This window comes from Callithrix jacchus, chromosome 5, assembly GCF_049354715.1.
Source record: "Callithrix jacchus isolate 240 chromosome 5, calJac240_pri, whole genome shotgun sequence".
Lineage (NCBI taxonomy): Eukaryota > Metazoa > Chordata > Mammalia > Primates > Cebidae > Callithrix > Callithrix jacchus.
In genome coordinates, this window is record NC_133506.1 from 2,657,147 (window position 1) to 2,676,346 (window position 19,200).

General features: G+C 48.9%; 1 protein-coding gene and 1 non-coding gene across 2 annotated transcripts in view; both read left to right on the plus strand.

Annotated features, from left to right (window-relative positions):
- The window catches only part of SLA2 (Src like adaptor 2), a 30,872-nt gene that overhangs the window by 9,924 nt on the left and 1,748 nt on the right, over positions 1-19,200 (plus strand). Inside the window, exons 3-7 of the mRNA XM_003732780.6 lie at positions 2,506-2,605; positions 3,920-4,006; positions 4,854-4,957; positions 17,892-18,041; positions 18,767-18,899. Coding sequence (XP_003732828.4) covers positions 2,506-2,605; positions 3,920-4,006; positions 4,854-4,957; positions 17,892-18,041; positions 18,767-18,899 — 574 coding nt within the window. The remainder of the gene's footprint in view (positions 1-2,505; positions 2,606-3,919; positions 4,007-4,853; positions 4,958-17,891; positions 18,042-18,766; positions 18,900-19,200) is intronic.
- Positions 5,919-6,058, plus strand: LOC118154140 (U4 spliceosomal RNA). Its single transcript, XR_004744038.1, has one exon. It is a non-coding gene; the product is annotated as a U4 spliceosomal RNA (small nuclear RNA).

The window sequence follows — 19,200 nt, forward strand, 5'->3', positions numbered from 1 at the left end:
ACACCCATAGGCTCAAAATAAAGGGATGAGGTATATTTACCAAGAAAATGAAAAGCAAAAAAAAAGCAGGGGTTGCAGTCCTAGTCTCTGATAAAACAGACTTTAAATCAACAAAGATCAAAAAAGACAAAGGGCATTACGTAATGGTAAAGGGATCAATGCAACAAGAAGAGCTAACTATCCTAAATATATATGCACTCAATACAGGAGCACCCAGATTCATAAAGCAAGTTCTTATAGATCTACAAAGAAACTTAGATTCCTACACAATAATAGTGGGAGACTTTAACACCCCACTGTCAGTATTAGATCAACAAGGCAAGGATATTCAGGACTTGAACTCAGCTCTGGAACAAGCAGACCTGATAGACATCTATAGAACTCTCCACTCGCTGGCCAGCCTCGGTGGCTCACACCTGTAATCCCAGCACTTTGGGAGGCTGAGGCAGGCAGATCACAAGGTCAGAAGGTTGAGACCATCCAGGCTGACATGGTGAAAGCCCATCTCTACTTAAAAAAAATGCAAAAAATTAGCCAGGTATGGTGGCATGTGCCTGTAGTCCCAGCTACTCGGGAAGCTGAGGCAGGAGAATCACTTGAACCCAGGAGCTGGAGGTTGCAGTGAGCCAAGATCACGCCACTGCACTCCAGCTTGGGCAACAGAGCAAGATTGTCTCAAAAAAAGCAAACAAACAAATGAACGAAAACAGCTCCCTGTAATCCCAGCACTTTGGGAAGCTGAGGCAGGCAGATCACAAGATCCGGAGATCGAGACCATCCTGGCCAACATGGTGAAACCTCATCTCTACTAAAATACAAAAAATTAGTCGGGCATGGTGGCACATATCTGTAGTCCCAGCTACTCAGGAGGCTGAGGAAGGAGAACTGCCTGATCTCTGAAGGCAGGGGTTGCAGTGAACCAAGATCGTGCCACTGCGCTCCAGCCTGGTGACAGAGCAAGACTCCGTCTCAAAAAACAAAAACAAAACAAAACAAAAACAGCTCTTGGATTCACTGGTTTATTTGAAGGGTTTTTTGTGTCTCTATTTCCTTCAGTTATGCTCTGATCTTAGTTATTTCTTATCTTCTGCTAGCTTTGAATTTGTTTGTTTTTGCTTCTCTAGTTCTTTTAACTGTGATAAGGTGTCAATTTGAGATCTTTCCCCGCTTTCTCCTGTGGGCATTTAGTGCTATAAATTTCCCTCTAAATACTCCTTTAGCTGTGTCCCAGAGATTCTGGTACGTTGTGCCTTTGTTCTCATTGGCTTCAAAGCACTTATTTATTTCTGCCTTAATTTTGTTATTTACCCAATAGTCATTCAGGAGCAGGCTGTTCAGTTTCCATGTAGTTGTGTGGTTTTGAGTGAGTTTCTTTTTTTTTTTTTTTTTTTTGAGACAGTCTCACTCCATCACCAGGCACCAGGCTGGAGTGCAGTGGCGTGACCTTGGCTCACTGCAACCTCCGCCTCCCAGTTCAAGCAATTCTCCTGCCTCAGCCTCCCCAGTAGCTGGGACTACAGGTGCGTGCCACCACGCCCAGCTAATTTTTTTGTATTTTTAGTAGAGACGGGATTTCACCATGTTGGCCAGGATTGTCTCGATCTCTTGACCGCGTGATCCGCCCACCTTGGCCTCCCAAAGTGCTGGGATTACAGGCGTGAGCCACCACGCCTGGCCTTTGAGTGAGTTTCTTAACCCTGAGTTCTAATTCGATTCACTGTGGTCAGAGAGACTGTTATTACTTCTGTTCTTTTTGCATTTGCTGAGGAGTGTTTTACTTCCAATTATGTGCTTAATTTTAGAATAAGTAGTTAGTGTTAATGTGCTACAAGCATCTCTTTCAGGAATCCTTACAAAAAAGGACAAAGGGGAAGAAGGGAGGGATACTAGGGTGCGGTGTAGTGACCTTCAGCAGCCACTGAAGGCTGGATTTTCAGGCTACGAGGCCTGGCAGTCATAGGGAGCATGGTTGGCTTGAGCAGGCTGCCCTCTGGGGTTGGTGAGGGCGTGGGTCCTTTGCTGAGGGAGCCCTTCCACCTGATGCCCAGCCTTGAAATAGGGCCTTATGGCCTCTACATCTTGAGTTTCATGGCCACCATGTCCTGGGCAACATAGCAAGACCTCATCTCTACTAAATAATTGCTTTTAATTAACCAGGTGTAGAGTAGCACACCTGTATTTGAGCCCAGGCAGTCAAGTCTGCAGTGAGCTTAATTTTTAGAGACAGGATCTTGCCCTGTCACTCAGGCTGCAGAGCAGTGCTGATAGAGCAAGACCCTATCTCTAAATTTTTTCTTTCTCTTTCTGTCTCTCTCTCTCTCTGTCTGGGCACTGTCAGGGCTCTGCAAAGCTCTGCTGGAAAAGCTTCAGATTCCAGGGTGGCCCTCTTAGGAAGTGGATGGGACTCCTTCAGGGTGCTTGTGGAGGTCTGATGCTGGAGCCAGACTCCACAAGACCTCATGCGTTGCTAGCCAAGTAGGTGACCATCTCTGTCCCTCCATCTAGAGAGAAGCAAGGCCACAGCCGTGGCCCTGGGCAGTTTCCCGGCAGGAGGCCAGGCCGAGCTGTCGCTGAGACTCGGGGAGCCATTGATCATCATCTCCGAGTAAGTCCATGGGCACTGGGTACCTGAATATGCACTAATAGAGCCAGGTATGGTGGTGTGTGCCTGTCGTCCCAGCTGTTTGGAAGGCTGAGATGGGAGAATCGCTTGAGCTCAGGAGTTCAAGGCTGCAGTGAGCTATGATCAAGCCAGTGCACTCCAGCTTGGGTGACAGAGCAAGACTATCTCTAAAAATAAACGAATGGCCCAGGTGTGGTGGCTCACACCTGTAATCCCAGCACTTTGGGAGGCTGAGGTGGGTGGATCATCTGAGGTCAGGAGTTCAAGACCAGCCTGGCCAACATGGTGACCAGCCTGGCCAAACCCTGTCTTTACTAAAATAGATGGGCTTGGTGGCAGGCACCTGTAATCCCAACTACTTGGGATGCTGAAGCATGAGAATTGCTAGAACCCAGAGGCGGAGGTTGCAGCGAGCTGAGATCATACCATTGTACTCTAGCCTGGGTGACAAGAACAAAACTCTGTCTCATAAAAAAAAAAAATTTAGGCTGGGTGCAGTGGCTCACGTCTGTAATCTAGCACTTTGGGAGGCCAAGGTGGGTGGATCACCTGAGGTCAGGACTTCAAGACCAGCCTGGCCATGATTGGTGAAACCCCATCTTTATTAAAAAAAAAAAAAATTTTAAATAGGCTGGGCATGGTAGCTCGCACCTATGATTTCAGCCCTTTGGGAGGCTGAGGTGGGTGGATCATGAAGTCAGGAGTTCGAGACCAGCTTGGCCAACATGGTGAAACTCCGCCTCTACTAAAAATACAAAAAGTATCTGGGTGTGGTAGCGGGCACCTGTAGTCCCCGCTACTCAGGAGGCTGAGGCAGGAGAATCACTTGAACCCAGGAGGCAGAGGTTACAGTGAGCCGAGATCACGCCACTGTACTCCAGCCTGTTGACAGAGTGAGACTCCATCTCAAAAAATAATAAAATAAATAAAGGAAGGAAAGAATGGTGATGCTGTCACACGAGAAGCGTCCCTTCCTCCCAGTAGAAAAGCACAAGGCATTTGCTGAAATGCTCACAGAACCCCTGTGTTGGGGTTTCAGGTGGCTGGACATCCCCGCAGGGAGAACCGTGTGTGGGCAGGGCCCTGTAGCAGGGAACCTGGAATCATGCCATCTACCACCAGCCCCAGCTCTGGCCCAGGAGGTACCTGGACAAGCTAGTGTAGGGAAGCCTGGGAAACAGGTGGGACAGACGGCCACAGGATCCAGCCTGAGAGGGTCCCTGCAAACCCAGAATGTGCAGTTTTTGGGGCCTTGGCTTGTCTGAAAGAGGTACCCCCACTCCTTTCTCTCTCCAGGGATGGAGACTGGTGGACGGTGCTGTCTGAAGTCTCAGGGAGAGAGTACAACATCCCCAGTGTCCACGTGGCTAAAGTCTCCCATGGGTGAGTTCCCACCTCCGGCCTGCCTTACGGGAGTTTCCTGCTTTCTCTTCCCACAAGAACTCCCCTTTATGTGCTGCTTTGTGCTGAGCAAAGCTGGGGGTAGAGGAGAATCAAGCCCAGGCCCTGCTCTCAGGAGGAACAGACAGCTCATCCTAGCATAGGTTGGCCTATGAGACGTGGGAGCCAGAGGAGGGGCTTGGAAAGGCCTATAGAGGAGGTGTGAAGCTCTGAGCTTTGGAGGGTGGCCATGATCTAGTGGTGGAAATGCTGAAAGGGCCATGTGGGAGATGGGAGCACACCACGTGAGGGGCTGGTGCAGTGGTGTGCGCCTATAGCCCCAGCTTCTAGGGAGGCTGAGGTGGGAGGATCACCTGAGTCTAGATGGTCAAGACTGCAGTGAGCCGCGATTGTGCCACTGCTCTCCAGTCTAGGCCACAGAGCAGGAGCCTGTCTCAATAAAAAGAAAAAACAGAGGGGCAGTGCTTGGAAAGGTGAGGCTTAGAAAGGTTAGTGGATAGAATCAGGGTGTTGGAGGGACTGAGCAGGGATAGCACAGAGGCTGGGATCACCCCAGGTTACTTGGGAATGAGGTCTCCAGGCAAAGAAAGCTGGGGCTGTCCCCATCAGTTTGTCCTCCCAGGGCCCTGGAGCCAGGACTAGGAGGACAAAGATAGTGTGGCCCTCAGAGATCCCAAGGCCAGCTGTTCATGGAACAGACAGAACTTTGAGGCCCAGAGAGGGAGGGCTTTGTGAGTGTCACTCAGAGGCGGTAGTAAAATCTTGGCTTCTCTCTTCCTATAGGCTGACCCTGTCCCTTGTCCCTCTCTCTTGCCTCTTGCTCCTCCAGGTGGCTGTATGAGGGCCTGAGCAGGGAGAAAGCCGAGGAACTGTTATTGTTACCTGGGAACCCTGGAGGGGCCTTCCTCATCCGAGAGAGCCAGACCAGGAGAGGTGGGTAAGCTCAGCGTCAGCCCAGGCCCTTCCTGCATGGAGGTCTCAGAAAGGAGCCCACAGATATATGGCTGCAGGTACAGCCCAGAAAATAGACTTTGCCGGCAAGGCATGGTGGCTCATGCTTGTAATCCCAGCACTTTGGGAGGCACAGGTAGGTGTATCACAAGGTCAGGAGTTCAAGACCAGCCTAGCTAATATGGTGAAATACAAAAATTAGCTGGGCATGGTGGCGGGCACCTGTAATCCCAGCTACTCAGGAGGCTAAGGCAGGAGAATCGCTTGAACCAGGGAGGTGGAGATTGTAGTGAGCTGAGATTGCACCACTCAATAGAGTGGGCCACAAAGTGAGACTCTGGGCAACAGAGTGAGACTCTGTCTCAAAAAAAAAAAGAAGAGAAATAAAATAAAATAAAATAGGCTTTGCCTGACTCCTCAGTTGGTTAACCAAGATATCCTGAGCCCCAGCTCCATCCCTGCCCATATGAGCCATGTGGGGCCCAGGCTGGGAGAGGTGGAGACAAGCCATGAAAGCAGAGGAGAGGCAGCTGACTTTGGAGCAATCAAGGGAGGCTTCAGAGAGGAGTGGACCGTGAATGGAAACTTAAGGATGCTCCCATAGGATCCCAGGCAACAAGACACAGTGGTGCTGGGGTGGACCAGGGGGCTGCACCTCAGAACAATAGGAGGTTAGAAGTGAGCAAGACTCTAGCACAGAGGCCTTGGATGCTGGGCTAAGAAGCTTGTGTTTTCTCCCAAGGCAGTGGGAGTTGCTATTCAGCAGAGACACAGTGCTGGGTGTGTCTTCTGGGGCAAACAAGAGGCATTACCATGACTCTCTGAGTGTGTTCTGTGGGCCATTTGCTTAGAGATAGAGAGGGTGGGGCAGTCAGTTTAGGGGACACCGAAAATCGTATCCTTCTCTGAGAGATTGGTAATGTGTGTTAACATAAGACTTCTCAGCTTTGTGCAGTGGCAGTATCGTAGCCAATGAGGTTTATCCGAGGTGTGATTATTGCTAATTGAAAGCTTTTCCCAATACCCGCCATGACGACTTGCGATATAGTTGGCATTAGCAATTTTTGACAGTCTCTGTGGGGAGGCTACAGGGAATGACAGGACCTACTGTATGTGCCAGGCCTTAGGCATCTCTGGTGAGTGAGGTGGGCATTGTCCTGCTCTCAGGGAGCTCCCAGGTCACTGGAAGCCAGTGTTCCATGGCACAGAGTTTGGGAAACATACCTCTATTTGAGATTCACAGTCATGCCAGGGCTTGTCCCGCAAATGCCAAGAGTGTGATGGGACTTGAGGGTAGGGCAGAGGCCAGATGTGAAGGGCTGGAGTTCCTAGCCTTGGTGTTGAGCAGTCTGGCTGTTATCTGCCATGTTGCTGCCACAAGAGCCTATAAGCAATAGAAAGAAAAATCTTCATTTCTGAAAATGAATATAGGCTGGGCACGGTGGCTCACACCTATAATCCCGGGACTTTGGGAGGCTGAGGTAGGAGGATCACTTGTGCCCAGGAATTTGAGACCAGCCTAGGCAACATAATGACACCACTTCTCTACAAAAAAATTTAAAATTTAGTGAGGCATGGTGGTGTGTGCCTGCAGCCTGAACTATTTGGGAGGCTGAGGTGGGAGGATCACTTGAGCTCAGGAGTTCCAGGATGCAGTAAGCCTTGACTACATCACTGCACTCCAGCCTGGGCAACAGAGCTAGACTCCATCTTTATAAAATAAAAGTGGTCTCAGGTGCCTTGTTACAGAGGCAAAAAAGAGAAAAAATAAAAGTGAATGTGAATGGCCCACAATAGGGATCAAGGCTCAGCCAACTCGTTGGCAACTAGGATTTGTAAAAGAGTATAGTCACAGAATTTCCCTACACTGACCAACAGTGATTGCTCCCTCTCAAAGACACTTGATTCTGATCTCTTGGCAAAACGTTGAAATGGTGACAGGATCTCTTGGGTCAGTAGCCAGTCAGAGCTAGAAACCCACTGGAAATCATCTCATGGATCCTCCTCTTCCCATTATATAGACCAAAAAACAGGCCCAAGAGGGGTCGGGACGCGCCACATCACACATGCATGTGGGACTTCTCCCACCCCAGGTGTGAGATGCTCTGAGCTGCTGCCCCTGCCCTGAGTCCCTTAAGGCAGTCATATTGGCATGAGGCATTCATGTTGGCACTGCAGGCACAGCCACAGACCAGGGAAGGAGGTGTCAGGAGCAGACAGACCTCCTGGCTCCTGCCTTGATATAAACCAACTGTGATAGGTTGTGGGTACCTTTGTTCTTTGCCTCAGTCTCCCTCCTAGGGCCCTCTCCAGCTTCTTTGCCTCTCCTCCCCTTGCCCTTGGTCATTCCTAGGTTGACCTCTCCAAGGCCCCTCCTGCTCTTTTCTAGGCAGCATCAGCACCCCCACCTCACATATACCCATAGGCTGGTAGTGGGGTTGGGGAGGCCAGCCCAGCACAACAGCTGCAAACAGGAAACCACAGCAGCGGTGCAGAGTGGAGCAAGGCCCCACTGCAGACTGTCCCTGGGAGCTCGAGAAGCCACAGGAAGTGCTCACTGCTCAGCTGCCCCACCCCTGGCCCGTTCTCTGACCTGGTTCAGCCCCAAGAGTATAGTGGCCGGCTCTTATGGCCACTCTGCCCCTTACCTAAGAAGGCACAGATACAAGGAGAAAACCGTGTGAGTGACAGGAGAAAGCTGTAAGGATCCATGAAGTTTTGTTTGTTTGTTTGTTTGTTTGAGACAGAGTCTCACTGTGTCGCCCAGGCTGGAGTGAAGTGGCACATTTTGGCTCACTGCAACCTCCACCTCCTGGGTTCAGGTGATTCTCATGCCTCAGCCTCCTTGGTAGCTGGGATCACAGGTACGTGCTACCATGCCCAGGTAATTATTTTTTTTTTTCTGAGAGTCTTGCTCTGTCACCCAGGCTCGAGTGTAGTGGTGCAATCTCAGCTCACTGCAACCTCGACCTCCTGGGTTCAGGTGATTCTCTTGCCTCAGCCTCCTGAGTAGCTGGGATTACAGGCACACGCCACCATGCCCAGCTAATTTTTGTTTTTGTTTTTGTTTTTTTTGAGACGGAGTTTTGCTCTTGTTACCTAGGCTGGAGTGCAATGGCGTGATCTCGGCTCACCGCAACCTCCGCCTCCTGGGTTCAGGCAATTCTCCTGCCTCAGCCTCCGGAGTAGCTGGGATTACAGGCACACGCCACCATGCCCAGCTAATTTTTTATATTTTTAGTAGAGACGGGGTTTCACCATGTTGCCCAGGATGGTCTCGATCTCTTGACCTCGTGATCCACCCACCTTGGCCTCCCAAAGTGCTGGGATTACAGGCATGAGCCACCACACCCGGCCAATTTTTGTATTTTTTATAGAGATTGGATTTCACCATGTTGGCCAGGCGAGTCTTGAACTCCTGACCTCAGGTGATCCACTCACCTTAGTCTCCCAGGCTATTTTTTTTTTGTATTTTTAGTTAAAACGAGGTTTTGCTGTGTTTCTCAGGCTGGTCTCAAACTCCTGAGCTCAGAAAATCTGCCTGCCTTGACCTCCCAAAGTGTTAGGATTACAGGCATGAGCCACCTCGCCCAGCAAGATCCATGAAGATCTTTAAGGACGCATAAGATCCTCATAATGGCTGGGTGCGGTGGCTCCAGCTTGTAATCCCAGCACTTTGGGAGACTGAGACGGGTGGATCACGAGGTCAAGAGATCGGGACCATCCTGGTCAACAAGGTGAAACCCCATCTCTACTAAAAATATAAAAAATTAGCTGGGCATGGTGGCGCATGCCTGTAGTCCCAGCTACTCGGGAGGCTGAGGCAGGAGAATTGCCTGAACCCAGGAGGCGGAGGTTGCAGTGAGCCCAGATCATGACATTGCACTCCAGTCCGGGTAACAAGAGCGAAACTCCGTCTCAAAAAAAAAAAAAAAAGATCCTCATAATGCCAGGTGCGGTGACTCATGCCTGTAATCCCAGTGCTTTTGGAGGCCGAGGTGAGTGGATCACCTTAGGTCAGGAGTTTGGGACCAGCCTGGCCAACATGGCAAAACCCCGTCTCTACTAAAAATACAAAAAAATTAGCTGGGCATGGTGGCAGGTGCCTGTAATTCAGCTACTTGGGAGGCTGAGACAGGAGAATTGCTTGAACCTGGGAGGCAGAGGTTGCAGTGAGCCAAGATTGCACCACTGCACTCCAGCCTGGGTGACAGAGCGAGACTCCGTCTCAAAAAAACACAAAAAAAGCCAAAAAGATCCACATAATTACTGGGACTAAAGTCTCCAGATCTCCATAGCCAGCTCCAAAAGGGGATGGATCAGAATGCAGCTCTTGTTATCAAAGAGGAAGATGAAAAATGTTAGCGGGGGAGAAAAATGAAATTTACCAATGCTCCAGGAAAGGTAAAGTTTTCCTGCAGGTCATGGCCAATGTGTGGGTCAGGAAATCAGTTTATGGGCCAGGTACAGTGTCTCATACCTGTAATCCCAGCATATTGTGAGCCCAAGGCAGGAGGATTGTTTGGGCTCAGGAGTTCAAGACCAGCCTGGGCAACAAAAGGAGACCCCCATCTCTTAAAACAAAAAAATTTGGCCAGGCTCAGTGGCTCACACCTGTAATCCCAGAACTCTGGGAGGCTAAGGCAGGCAGATCATGAGATCAGGAGATGAGACCAGCCTGGCCAACTTGGTGAAACCCCGTCTCTACTAAAAATACAAAAATTAGCTGGGCGTGGTGGCACACGCCGGTAGCCCCTGCTACTTGGGAGGCTGAGGCAAGAGAATCACTTGAACCAGGGAGTTGGAGGTTGCAGTGAGCCTAGATTGCACCACTGCACTCTGCTGTGGCAACAGACTGAGACTCTGTCATAATAAATAAATAGATAGATAGATAGATAGATAGATAGCCAGGTGTGGTGGCATGTGCCTGTTGTCTCAGCTACTTGGGAGGTTGAGACAAGAGGATCACTTGAGCCCAAGAGGTCGATGCTGCAGTGAGCTGTGATCACACCACCGCACTCCAGCCTGGATGACAGAGCAAGACTCTGTCTTTTAAAAATAGATAAATAAATTCAATAAACAAACTACCTATGCATGCACCCACCTCCAGAGTTTCTGATCTCACTGGTCAGGGATGTGGTCTGCATACTGTAAAAGCTGCCCAGGAGATTCTGATGTATAGCCAGGGTCAGAACCCACTACGTTGGTGGGTCTGGACCAGTGTGTGTTTGTAGTGAAATTTCAGAGAACATCACCATGATTGGGGTAAATATTGCATCATAGAACTTTTGTTTCAGGATTTTTATGAGGTGTGTCCTGGGTCACAGTGTAAACTTTCGTACTGTGGTTTGACACCACAGTGACTCTAGGGGTCCAAGTGACTTCATAGAACAGTGGTTCTCACTCTTGAGGGTATAGGAATCATCAGGAGAACGTGATGACACTGTAGACTTGTGGGCCCACTGCAGACCTAACTGAATCAGACTTTGGGGGCAGAGGTCAGAAATTTACTTCTTGGGCAAGCTCTCTGGATGGTTCTACTGTTCTCTTGAGTTTGAAAACACAGTTCGAATCTAGGGAACCCAGAATGAAATAAGAGACAATGTATTTTACATTATGCTTTTGTCTTATATAGTGGGAATAAGCCATTGACTGAGTGAGTGAGTGAGTGAGTGAGTGATACCAGGATCAGCTTTTCGTTGGCCCAAAGGCACCTCTGGGATGGGGATACCACAGGTGTTTAAGCCTTGGTGTGGACCAAGGAGGAAGGCCTGGGACCCTGAGCTACCAGGGACACTAATCAGAGTCCAGAGTGGGAATACCCCATCTTCTTGAGTCCCACTAGCATACCTGGCTATATGATAGGCCTGGGGACAGCCATGGCCAGGCTCTAGTCAGGCCCCAAATCTTGGTCTGTGAAGGGGGTCTGGAAGACTTTGCAGATGTCACAGCGTTGTGCAGAGGTCAGCATAGGGTTGGCGACAGGCTCCAGCAGCAGCCCCCACTGGCTATCCTGCTGTGTATCTGTTCTGTATCAGGCACTATAAGGGGGATTGATGAGCAAGACATGGTTCCTGCCCCTGTGGGGCTCACCTCTGTCCACTGTCAATTGGGAAACACTTACTGAGCATCTCCCCCAAGTCAGGCCTGCTAAGTCATGGCTTTTGTCCTCAGGCTGCAGATAGTGGACCAGCCTATTGGCCAGGCTGGTTTCGAACTTCTGACCTCAAGTGATCCACCCACCTTGGCTTCCCAAAGTGCTGAGATTACAGGTGTGAACTACCATGCCCGGCCCTGCTAATTTTTTCTTTTCTTTTTTCTTTTTTTTTTTGAGACAGAGTCTCACTCTGTTGTCAGGCTGGAGTACAATGGTGTGATCTCAGCTCACTGCTGCAACCTCTGCCTCCCAGCTTCAAGCGATTCTCCTGCCTCAGCCTCCTGAGTATCTGGGTCTACAGGTGTGCACCACCAGGTCCAGCTAATTTTTGTATTTTTAGTAGAGGTGGGGTTGCAGTGGAGGTTGCAGTGAGCCAAGATCATGTCCGTTGTACTCCAGCCTGGGCAATGAGAGTGAAACTCCATCTCAAAAAAAAAAAAAAAAAAGAAAGAAAAAAAAATCAGTGTACGTGGTCTGATGGGAATAATACAGGAACTAAATACTTGAAATGAGGACCATTAAGGAAAATCCCAGCTGTGGATGTGCTGGCAAGACTGCACTTATTTCCCCTGAGTGTGGTGATTTCATACCTGTGTCTGGGCCTAGAGCAGTGTTGGGCATGTAGTGGGTGCTCAGCGGATGTATATTGAATAAATGAATGAGCAGGTGAGCATCCCTGTGCATGTTGAGAGGAGGAGAGAGGATGAAGAGCTTGGGAAGACGACCACCTCCAAATAGGAAGATTCAGCCTATTTTTAGCATCAGACTGCCAAGGACAGAACCAAAGTCACCTCCCCATCACCTCTAGGGCTGCTCCCCAGTCAGTCAGCTGGACCTGTGTACCCCACAGCACTCCATCTTCAGCTAAGGGATGGCTCTGGGTGGGCCTTCTATGCCTAAGGCTGGGTAGGGCTTAGTCAGTGCTCAATATGTGTTTGCTGCAAACCGTGCAATGATAAGCCTTCAAGAATCAATCCCAACACCATCTGTGCTCACAGACAGTAAAAGTGCAAATGGTGATGAGCTTTCCTTAAAACTGCTTGTAATCATGGCTCTGTCCGAGTGTTTATCACAGTTTCATTCATTCGACCAATGCATACTGTGTGTTGACAGTGCCACGCACTGTTCAAAACACTAGAGACTTTGCAGTATAAAAAGCAAGATTCCTGCCCACAATCCAGTTGGTGAGGTGGACAGTGAATAAATGCCATGTGAGAGTGATAAATGCCAAGAGGAAATAAAGCGGTGTTCGGAGGATACAGAGTGCCAGGGTGTGAGTGTGTGAGCACCGGCCTCAGGGAGGCATGTCCTCAGCAGGAAACTATGGGAGATGGGACGAGGGGAGGGGGGCGTTGGGAGTCAGGTCACACAGAGCCTTTCCAGGGAGAGGACTTGGGATTGATTTTAAGTGTGACAGGGAGGATTCTGAGTAAGGGAGTGAGACGACCTGACCCCTGACCTGCTGCTGCAAAGAGAGGAAGCCTCGCAGGAAACGGTAGCAGGCTCTGTCCAGGTGAAAAGTGGTGGGCTCTTGGCTCTGTTCTGACCATACCAAATAGGACTTTTTGTTGGGTTGGATATGAGGCTGAGAGAAAGGAACCAATCAGTGATGGATGACTCCTGAGGACCTCTTATCCCTGAGACCAACAACCAGATCCCAAGTGTAGCTACCCTTTCTGATTCTAATAACTGTTGTGACAGTGGCCAGGGTGAGGTGGTTGAAGAAAAGATATAAGGTCTTGGTCACTAGTTCAGCTGGGTTGGTTGGCTTTTTGGGCCTATTTTCAAATATTTAGCCCATTCCCAACCAGCGTTTTTTCAGGGTTACAGCACAGCTCAAGAAGAGACTCTCCTCAAAGGTATAGAATACAAGCTGGCATTGTAGTGCTACTTGGGAGGCTGAGGCAACAGAATCACTTGAGCCCAGGATTTTGAGTCCTGCCTGAGCAACATAGTCAAACTGTCTCTAAAAAAATTTTTTTAAAGGCCAGGTATGGTGGCACACACCTATAATCCCAGCACTTTGGGAGGCCAAAGTCGGTGGATCGCCCGAGATTGGGAGTTCAAGACCAGCCTGACCAACGAGAAACCCTGTCTTTACTAAAAATACAAAATTAGCCAGGTGTGGTGGCAGGTGCCTATAATCCCAGCTACTCGGGAGGCTGAGGCAGGAGAATCGCTTGCACCCAGGAAGCGGAGGTTGTGGTGAGCCGAGATTGTGCCATTGCACTCCAGCCTGGGCAACAAGAGCAAAACTCTGTTGCAAAAAAAAAAAAAAAAAAAAGAATTAAAGTTCAAAGGTCAAAGGGCTCCCAATCAGGCAAAAATAACAAAAGGAAGCAGAGACCCTATTGGTGTCAATATCTTCTCAAAGCATACTGATTTTGGGTCACCTTGTTAAGTTAACTTTTTAGTTCTAGTAGCTTTTTGACAGATTCCTTAGGATTATCTACATATGACTGTATTATCTGTAAGTAAAGGCAGTTGTACTGTGCCTTTTCCAGTCCATATTCTTTTCTTTTTCTTGCACTTGTTAGAACCCTTAGTACAACATTGAGTAGAAATGGTAAGAACATTATTGCTTTGTTGCCAACCTCAGAAGGAAAATAATCAATCTTTCCCATTAAGTATGTGAGTTGTAGATTTGTTTTGTTTTAGACTTAGTGTTGCCTTGTCGCCCAGGCTGGAGTGCAGTGGCCCAATCTCAGCTCACTGCAACCTCCGCCTCCCGGGTTCAAACAATACTCCTGCCTCAGCCTCCTAAGTAGCTGAGATTTTAGGTGCACACCATCATGCCCAGCTAATTTTTCTATTTTTGTAGAGAGGGGGTTTTACCATGTTGGCCAGGCTGGTCGCCAACTCCTGGCCTCAGGTGATCTGCCTGCCTCAGCTTCTCAGTGTTGGGATTACAGGGGTGAGCCACTGTACCTGGCCTTAATTGTAGATTTTTCACAGATGCTCTGTATCAGGTATGCTTCCGTGGTAGACAGAATAATCATCCCCCAACAATGTTCAGGTCCTAATCCGCAGCACCTGTGAATGTTACCTTACATCGCAAAAAGAGTTTGCAGACGTGATTAAGGATTTTGAGGTGGGAAGATTATTTTGGATTGTCCAGTTGGACCCAGTATAATCACCAGGATGCTTATGAGAGGGAGGCAGGAAGGTTAGAGTTAGAGGCAGGAAGATGCTACTGGCTGTGGAGACTGAGGAAGGAGCCATGAGCAGAGGGATGCCTATCGCTTCTAGAAACAAAAAGAAAAGAGAATGGATTCTTCTCTAGAGCCTGCAAAAGGAACACTGCCCTGCTGACATCCTGATTTTTGTCCAGTGAAACTCATTTCATATTTCTAACCTCCAGAACTGTAAAATAATACTTTGTGTTATTTTAAGTTGCTAAATTGATGGTAACTTGTTACAGCAACAATAGGAAACTAACACACTCTATTCATGTTTTCTGCTTTTGTTTTTTAATCATGAAGGGTGTTGAATTTTGTCAAATGATTTTTCTGCATTTTTTCAGGTGATCATGATTTTTTGTCGTTGTTGTTTGAGACAGAATCGCATTGTGTTGCCCAGGCTGGAGTGCAGTGGCATGATCTTGGCTCACCGCAACCTCTGCCTCCTAGATTCAAGCGATTCTCCTGCCTCAGTCTCCTGAGTTGCTGGGACTACAGGTGCCTGCCACCATGCCTGGCTAATTTTTGTATTTTTAGTAGACATGGGGGTTTTGCTGTGTTGGCCAGGCTGGTCTTGAAATCCTGACCTCGTGATCCACCCACCTCGACCTCCCAAAGTGCTGGGATTACAGTCGTGATCACCTCGCCCAGCCTGTATTTTTTCTCTTATTCTATTAATCTGATGAATTACACTGATGTTCAATTTTTTTTCAGCAATAGGATCTTGCTTTGTTGCCCAGGCAGGAGTGCAATGGCACAATCACAGCTCACTGCAGCCTTGAACTCCTGGGGATCCTCCTGCCTCAGTCTTTTGAGTAGCTGGGATTGTATGCTTGAACCATCATGCCTCACTTGACGTTCAGTTGTTTTTATTTTTATTTTATTTTTAATTTTTGCCCTGAGACAGAGTCTTGCTCTGTCACCTAGGCTGGAGTGCCGTGGCGCAACTTTGACTCACTGCAATTTCCACCTCCCAGGTTCAAACGATTCTCCTGCCTCAGCCTCCCGAGTAGCTGGGATTACAGGTACCTACCACCACACCCCGCTAATTTTTTTGTATTTTTAGTAGTGATGGGGTTTCACCATGTTGGCCCAGCTGGTTTCAAACTCCTGACCTCATGATCCACCTGCCTCAGCCTCCCAAAGTTCTGGGATTATTGATTGATTGAGACAGGGTCTTGCTCTGTTGCCCAGGCTGGAGTGCAGTGGCATAATCTTGGCTCACTGTAGCCTCAATGTCCCAGGCTCAAATGAATCTGCTGCCTCAACCTCTGGAGTAGCTGGGACCACAGGCATGCACCACCCATACCTGGGTAATTTTTAAATTTTTTGTAGAGCCAGACTCTCGCCATGTTCCCCAGGCCCATCTCAAATTCCTGGGCTTCAGTGATTCTCCCATCTCAGCCTCCCAAAGTTCTTGGATTACAGGCATGAACCACTGTCCCTGGCCAATGTTCAGTTCTTTTTTTTTTTTTCCCTGAGATGGAGTTTCATTCTTAGTTGCCCAGGCTGGAGTGCAGGGGTGTGATCTCAGCTCACTGCAACATCCACCTCCTGGGTTCAAGTGATTCTCCTGCTTCAGCCTCCCAAGTACCTGGGATTATAGGCATACATCACCAGGCCTGGCTAATTTTGTATTTTTAGTAGAGATGAAGTTTCTCCATGTTAGTCAGGCTGGTCTTGAACTCCCTACCTCAGGTGATCCACCCACTTTGGCCTCCGAAAGTGCTGGGATTACAGGTGTGAGCCACCGCACCTGGCCCAGTTATTTTTAAAATAAATTTTAATTTTATATATCCTCATCATTAACAAGTGATGTTCAGTTGTTTTTTGTTTTGTTTTTTTGAGATGGAGTCTCACTCTGTCACCCAGGTTAGAGTGCAGTGGCACAGTCTCAGTTCACTGCAACCTCTGCCTCCCAGGTTCAACCGATTCTCCTGCCTCAGTCTCCCAAGTAGCTGGGACTACAGGTGCTTGCCACTGCGCCCAGCTAATTTTTGTATTTTTAGTAGAGACAGGGTTTTACCACCTTGGCCAGGCTGGTCTCAAACTCCTGACCTCATGATCCACCCACCTCGGCCTCCCAAAGTGTTGGGCTTACAGGTGTGAGCCACCACGCCTGGCCTATAGCTACCACTTTCAACACCAGATCCATAAGCACCACCATAGGGACTACTCAAGCTTCTTCTACCAAAACTGCCCCTTTCATGGGTCTATAATTTGATTGCTATTGTCCACTATAATTGCTAAAATTAATAATAAAAATAAAAAATAAAAGTAGACTGGGCACAGTGGCTCACGCCTGTAATCCCAGCACTTTGGGAGGCTGAGGCAGACAGATCATGAGGTCAGGAGATCGAGATCATCCTGGTCAACATGGTGAAACCCCATCTGTTCTAAAACACAAAACATTAGCTGGGCGTGGTGGCACATGCCTATAATCCTAGCTACTCAGGAGGATGAGGCAGGGGAATCACCTGAAGCCAGGAGGCAGAGGTTGCAGTGAGCAGAGATCATGCCACTGCACTCCAGCCTGGCAACAAAACAAGACTCCACCTCAAAAAATAAATAAATAAATAAAATAAAAATAACGTCCATGTGCCCACTTCCCAGTGGAAATTACCTAACAAATGCTTTGTAGCCCCCTCTCGTACGTCACTGTGTTAATCATTCAGTTGCTTTTCTTCAGAGCTTTGTTGTGTGTCCCTGTGAAACATGTAAGGTCATCTTGGCTGTCTTTGAACTTTAAATAGAATCCGGCTGAATGTATGTTCCGTAATGTTGTTCTGCTTATTATTTCCAAGATTTACTTATGCCTATGTATGTAGCAGTTATTTTTACTGTTGTATAGTATTACACTCTATAGTCCACAATTTATTCTACTCTTGAGCTCAAATGGGCTGTTTGCCATTGTGACTTTTTTTTGTTTTTTTTTTGAGAAGGAGTTTCGCTCTTGTTACCCAGGCTGGAGTGCAATGGCGTGACCTCGGCTCACCGCAACCTCCGCCTCCTGGGTTCAAGCAATTCTCCTGCCTCATCCTCCCGAGTAGCTGGGATTACAGCCATTTTGACTTTTACAAACAATGCTGCCATGAATATCCTTGTTTGTGTGCCTCTAAGGTAATATGCTGGGGTAGAACTGCTGGGTTGTAGGGTGCGTGCATGTTCAGCTCATCTAGTTTATGCCAAACTATTTCCAAGGTGGCTTGTACTAATCTCTTCCACCAGCAGGCTGGGAGCTCCTACTTCTCTACCTCCTTGCCGCCATCTACTGACAATGTTTTTACATCCTAACACTTCTGCCACCTGAGTCTAAGAATAGCCAACGCTGAATGTTCAAGTACACAGTGCCAGACTCTGTGCTGAGAGCTCTGTGTGTGTGATTTCACCCTCACAAGATCCCCATCTATTATGAACGTGATATTGATGACCAAGAGAGCAAGTCTTTATCCTGCTTCTGCCCCAGACGCTTCCCTTCTGCTGGGGCCCTGTGGCCATGTTTCCTATCTTTGTTTCCCAACCTGGGTGGCACTGAGTCCCAGCAGGGCCTTGGTGACACCCTGGACCCCTCTCTCCTCAGGCTGTTACTCCCTGTCAGTCCGCCTCAGCCGCCCTGCTTCCTGGGACCGGATCAGACACTACAGGATCCAGCGCCTTGACAATGGCTGGCTGTACATCTCACCGCGCCTCACCTTCCCCTCACTCCAGGCTCTGGTGGACCATTACTCTGGTATGGCCTTTCTCTGACTCCAGGAATAGGCTGGGATAGTATATGGGGAGGAGCAGGCAGTTGTGCTCTTGTATGTTTTACCTGCTATGGAGTATTCAGACAGAAGAGAGGCCTCCCCTATTTTCATGCCAGGCCCTGTGCCAAGAAATGCAGGCTGGGAGCCCTGTCTTTACTTCATGCCCGGCAGAAAAGCCACAGATCTCCTCTGTAGGCTCGGGTCGGTACCTTGCCTACCCCTCTGGTTCTGATTCAGAGCCCCTGGCAGCAGTTCTCTCCACAGGAACCAGGCCCAAAGCTGCTGCTGTGTGGGATTTGATCCTGACTCCCTAAGGACAGGATCAGGGGACAGAGAGCGAAGAGCACTCCTAGCAAACTCATGGGGGTTTTCTGCAGGTCACCCACTGCAGGAGCAGGCACTGCCAGTGGAAGTAGAGACTGGGCATTCCTTAGCTTTTTCCTTCCCAAAGCACTTTCCTAACCAGAACTTGGGCTCAAGAGGTCCATTAACTCACCCTAAATCATACAGTGGATTGTCTCCCAAAATTAGCCCAGAAAGACCTTTGACCGTTATCTGTCTCCATGAAAGCAACAGCTTGGGGCTCATGTCCTGTCCCTCTTTGGTAGCTACGCCCCCTTCTGCCACGTGTAGAGGGCTGTCAGGGTGAGGGCTGTTGGGGAGAAACAGGGTGAGTCGGCCATGTCAAGGATGGGGGTCTCTTCCTCAGAGCTGGCTGAAGACATCTGCTGCCTCCTCAAGGAGCCCTGTGTCCTGCAGAGGGCTAGCCCGCTCCCTGGCAAGGACATGCCCTTACCTGTGACTGTGCAGAGGACACCACTCAACTGGAAAGAGCTGGACAGGTAAAGTGGGGGAACTCCCGGAAACATGAAAGTGGGACCAAGAGTTAGAAGGACCCACCCCTGGGAACCCACAACCCAGAATGTACCTGTCATACTCAGGGATACCTGGGAGCAGAGCCAGAGGGCACTGACTTAACTCCTGGAGCCCAGCCCAGGCTCGGCAGGTGGGGCTGGGGGAGCTGATCTGATAGAAAACCGGGGTAGGTCTTCAGCAGGAGTGAGAAGTTTTGAGAACAGTGCACTTTTGTGTGTAGTGAATGCAGGGAGGAGAAAGAGGCTTCTTGACCCAGTTCTCTTCCTT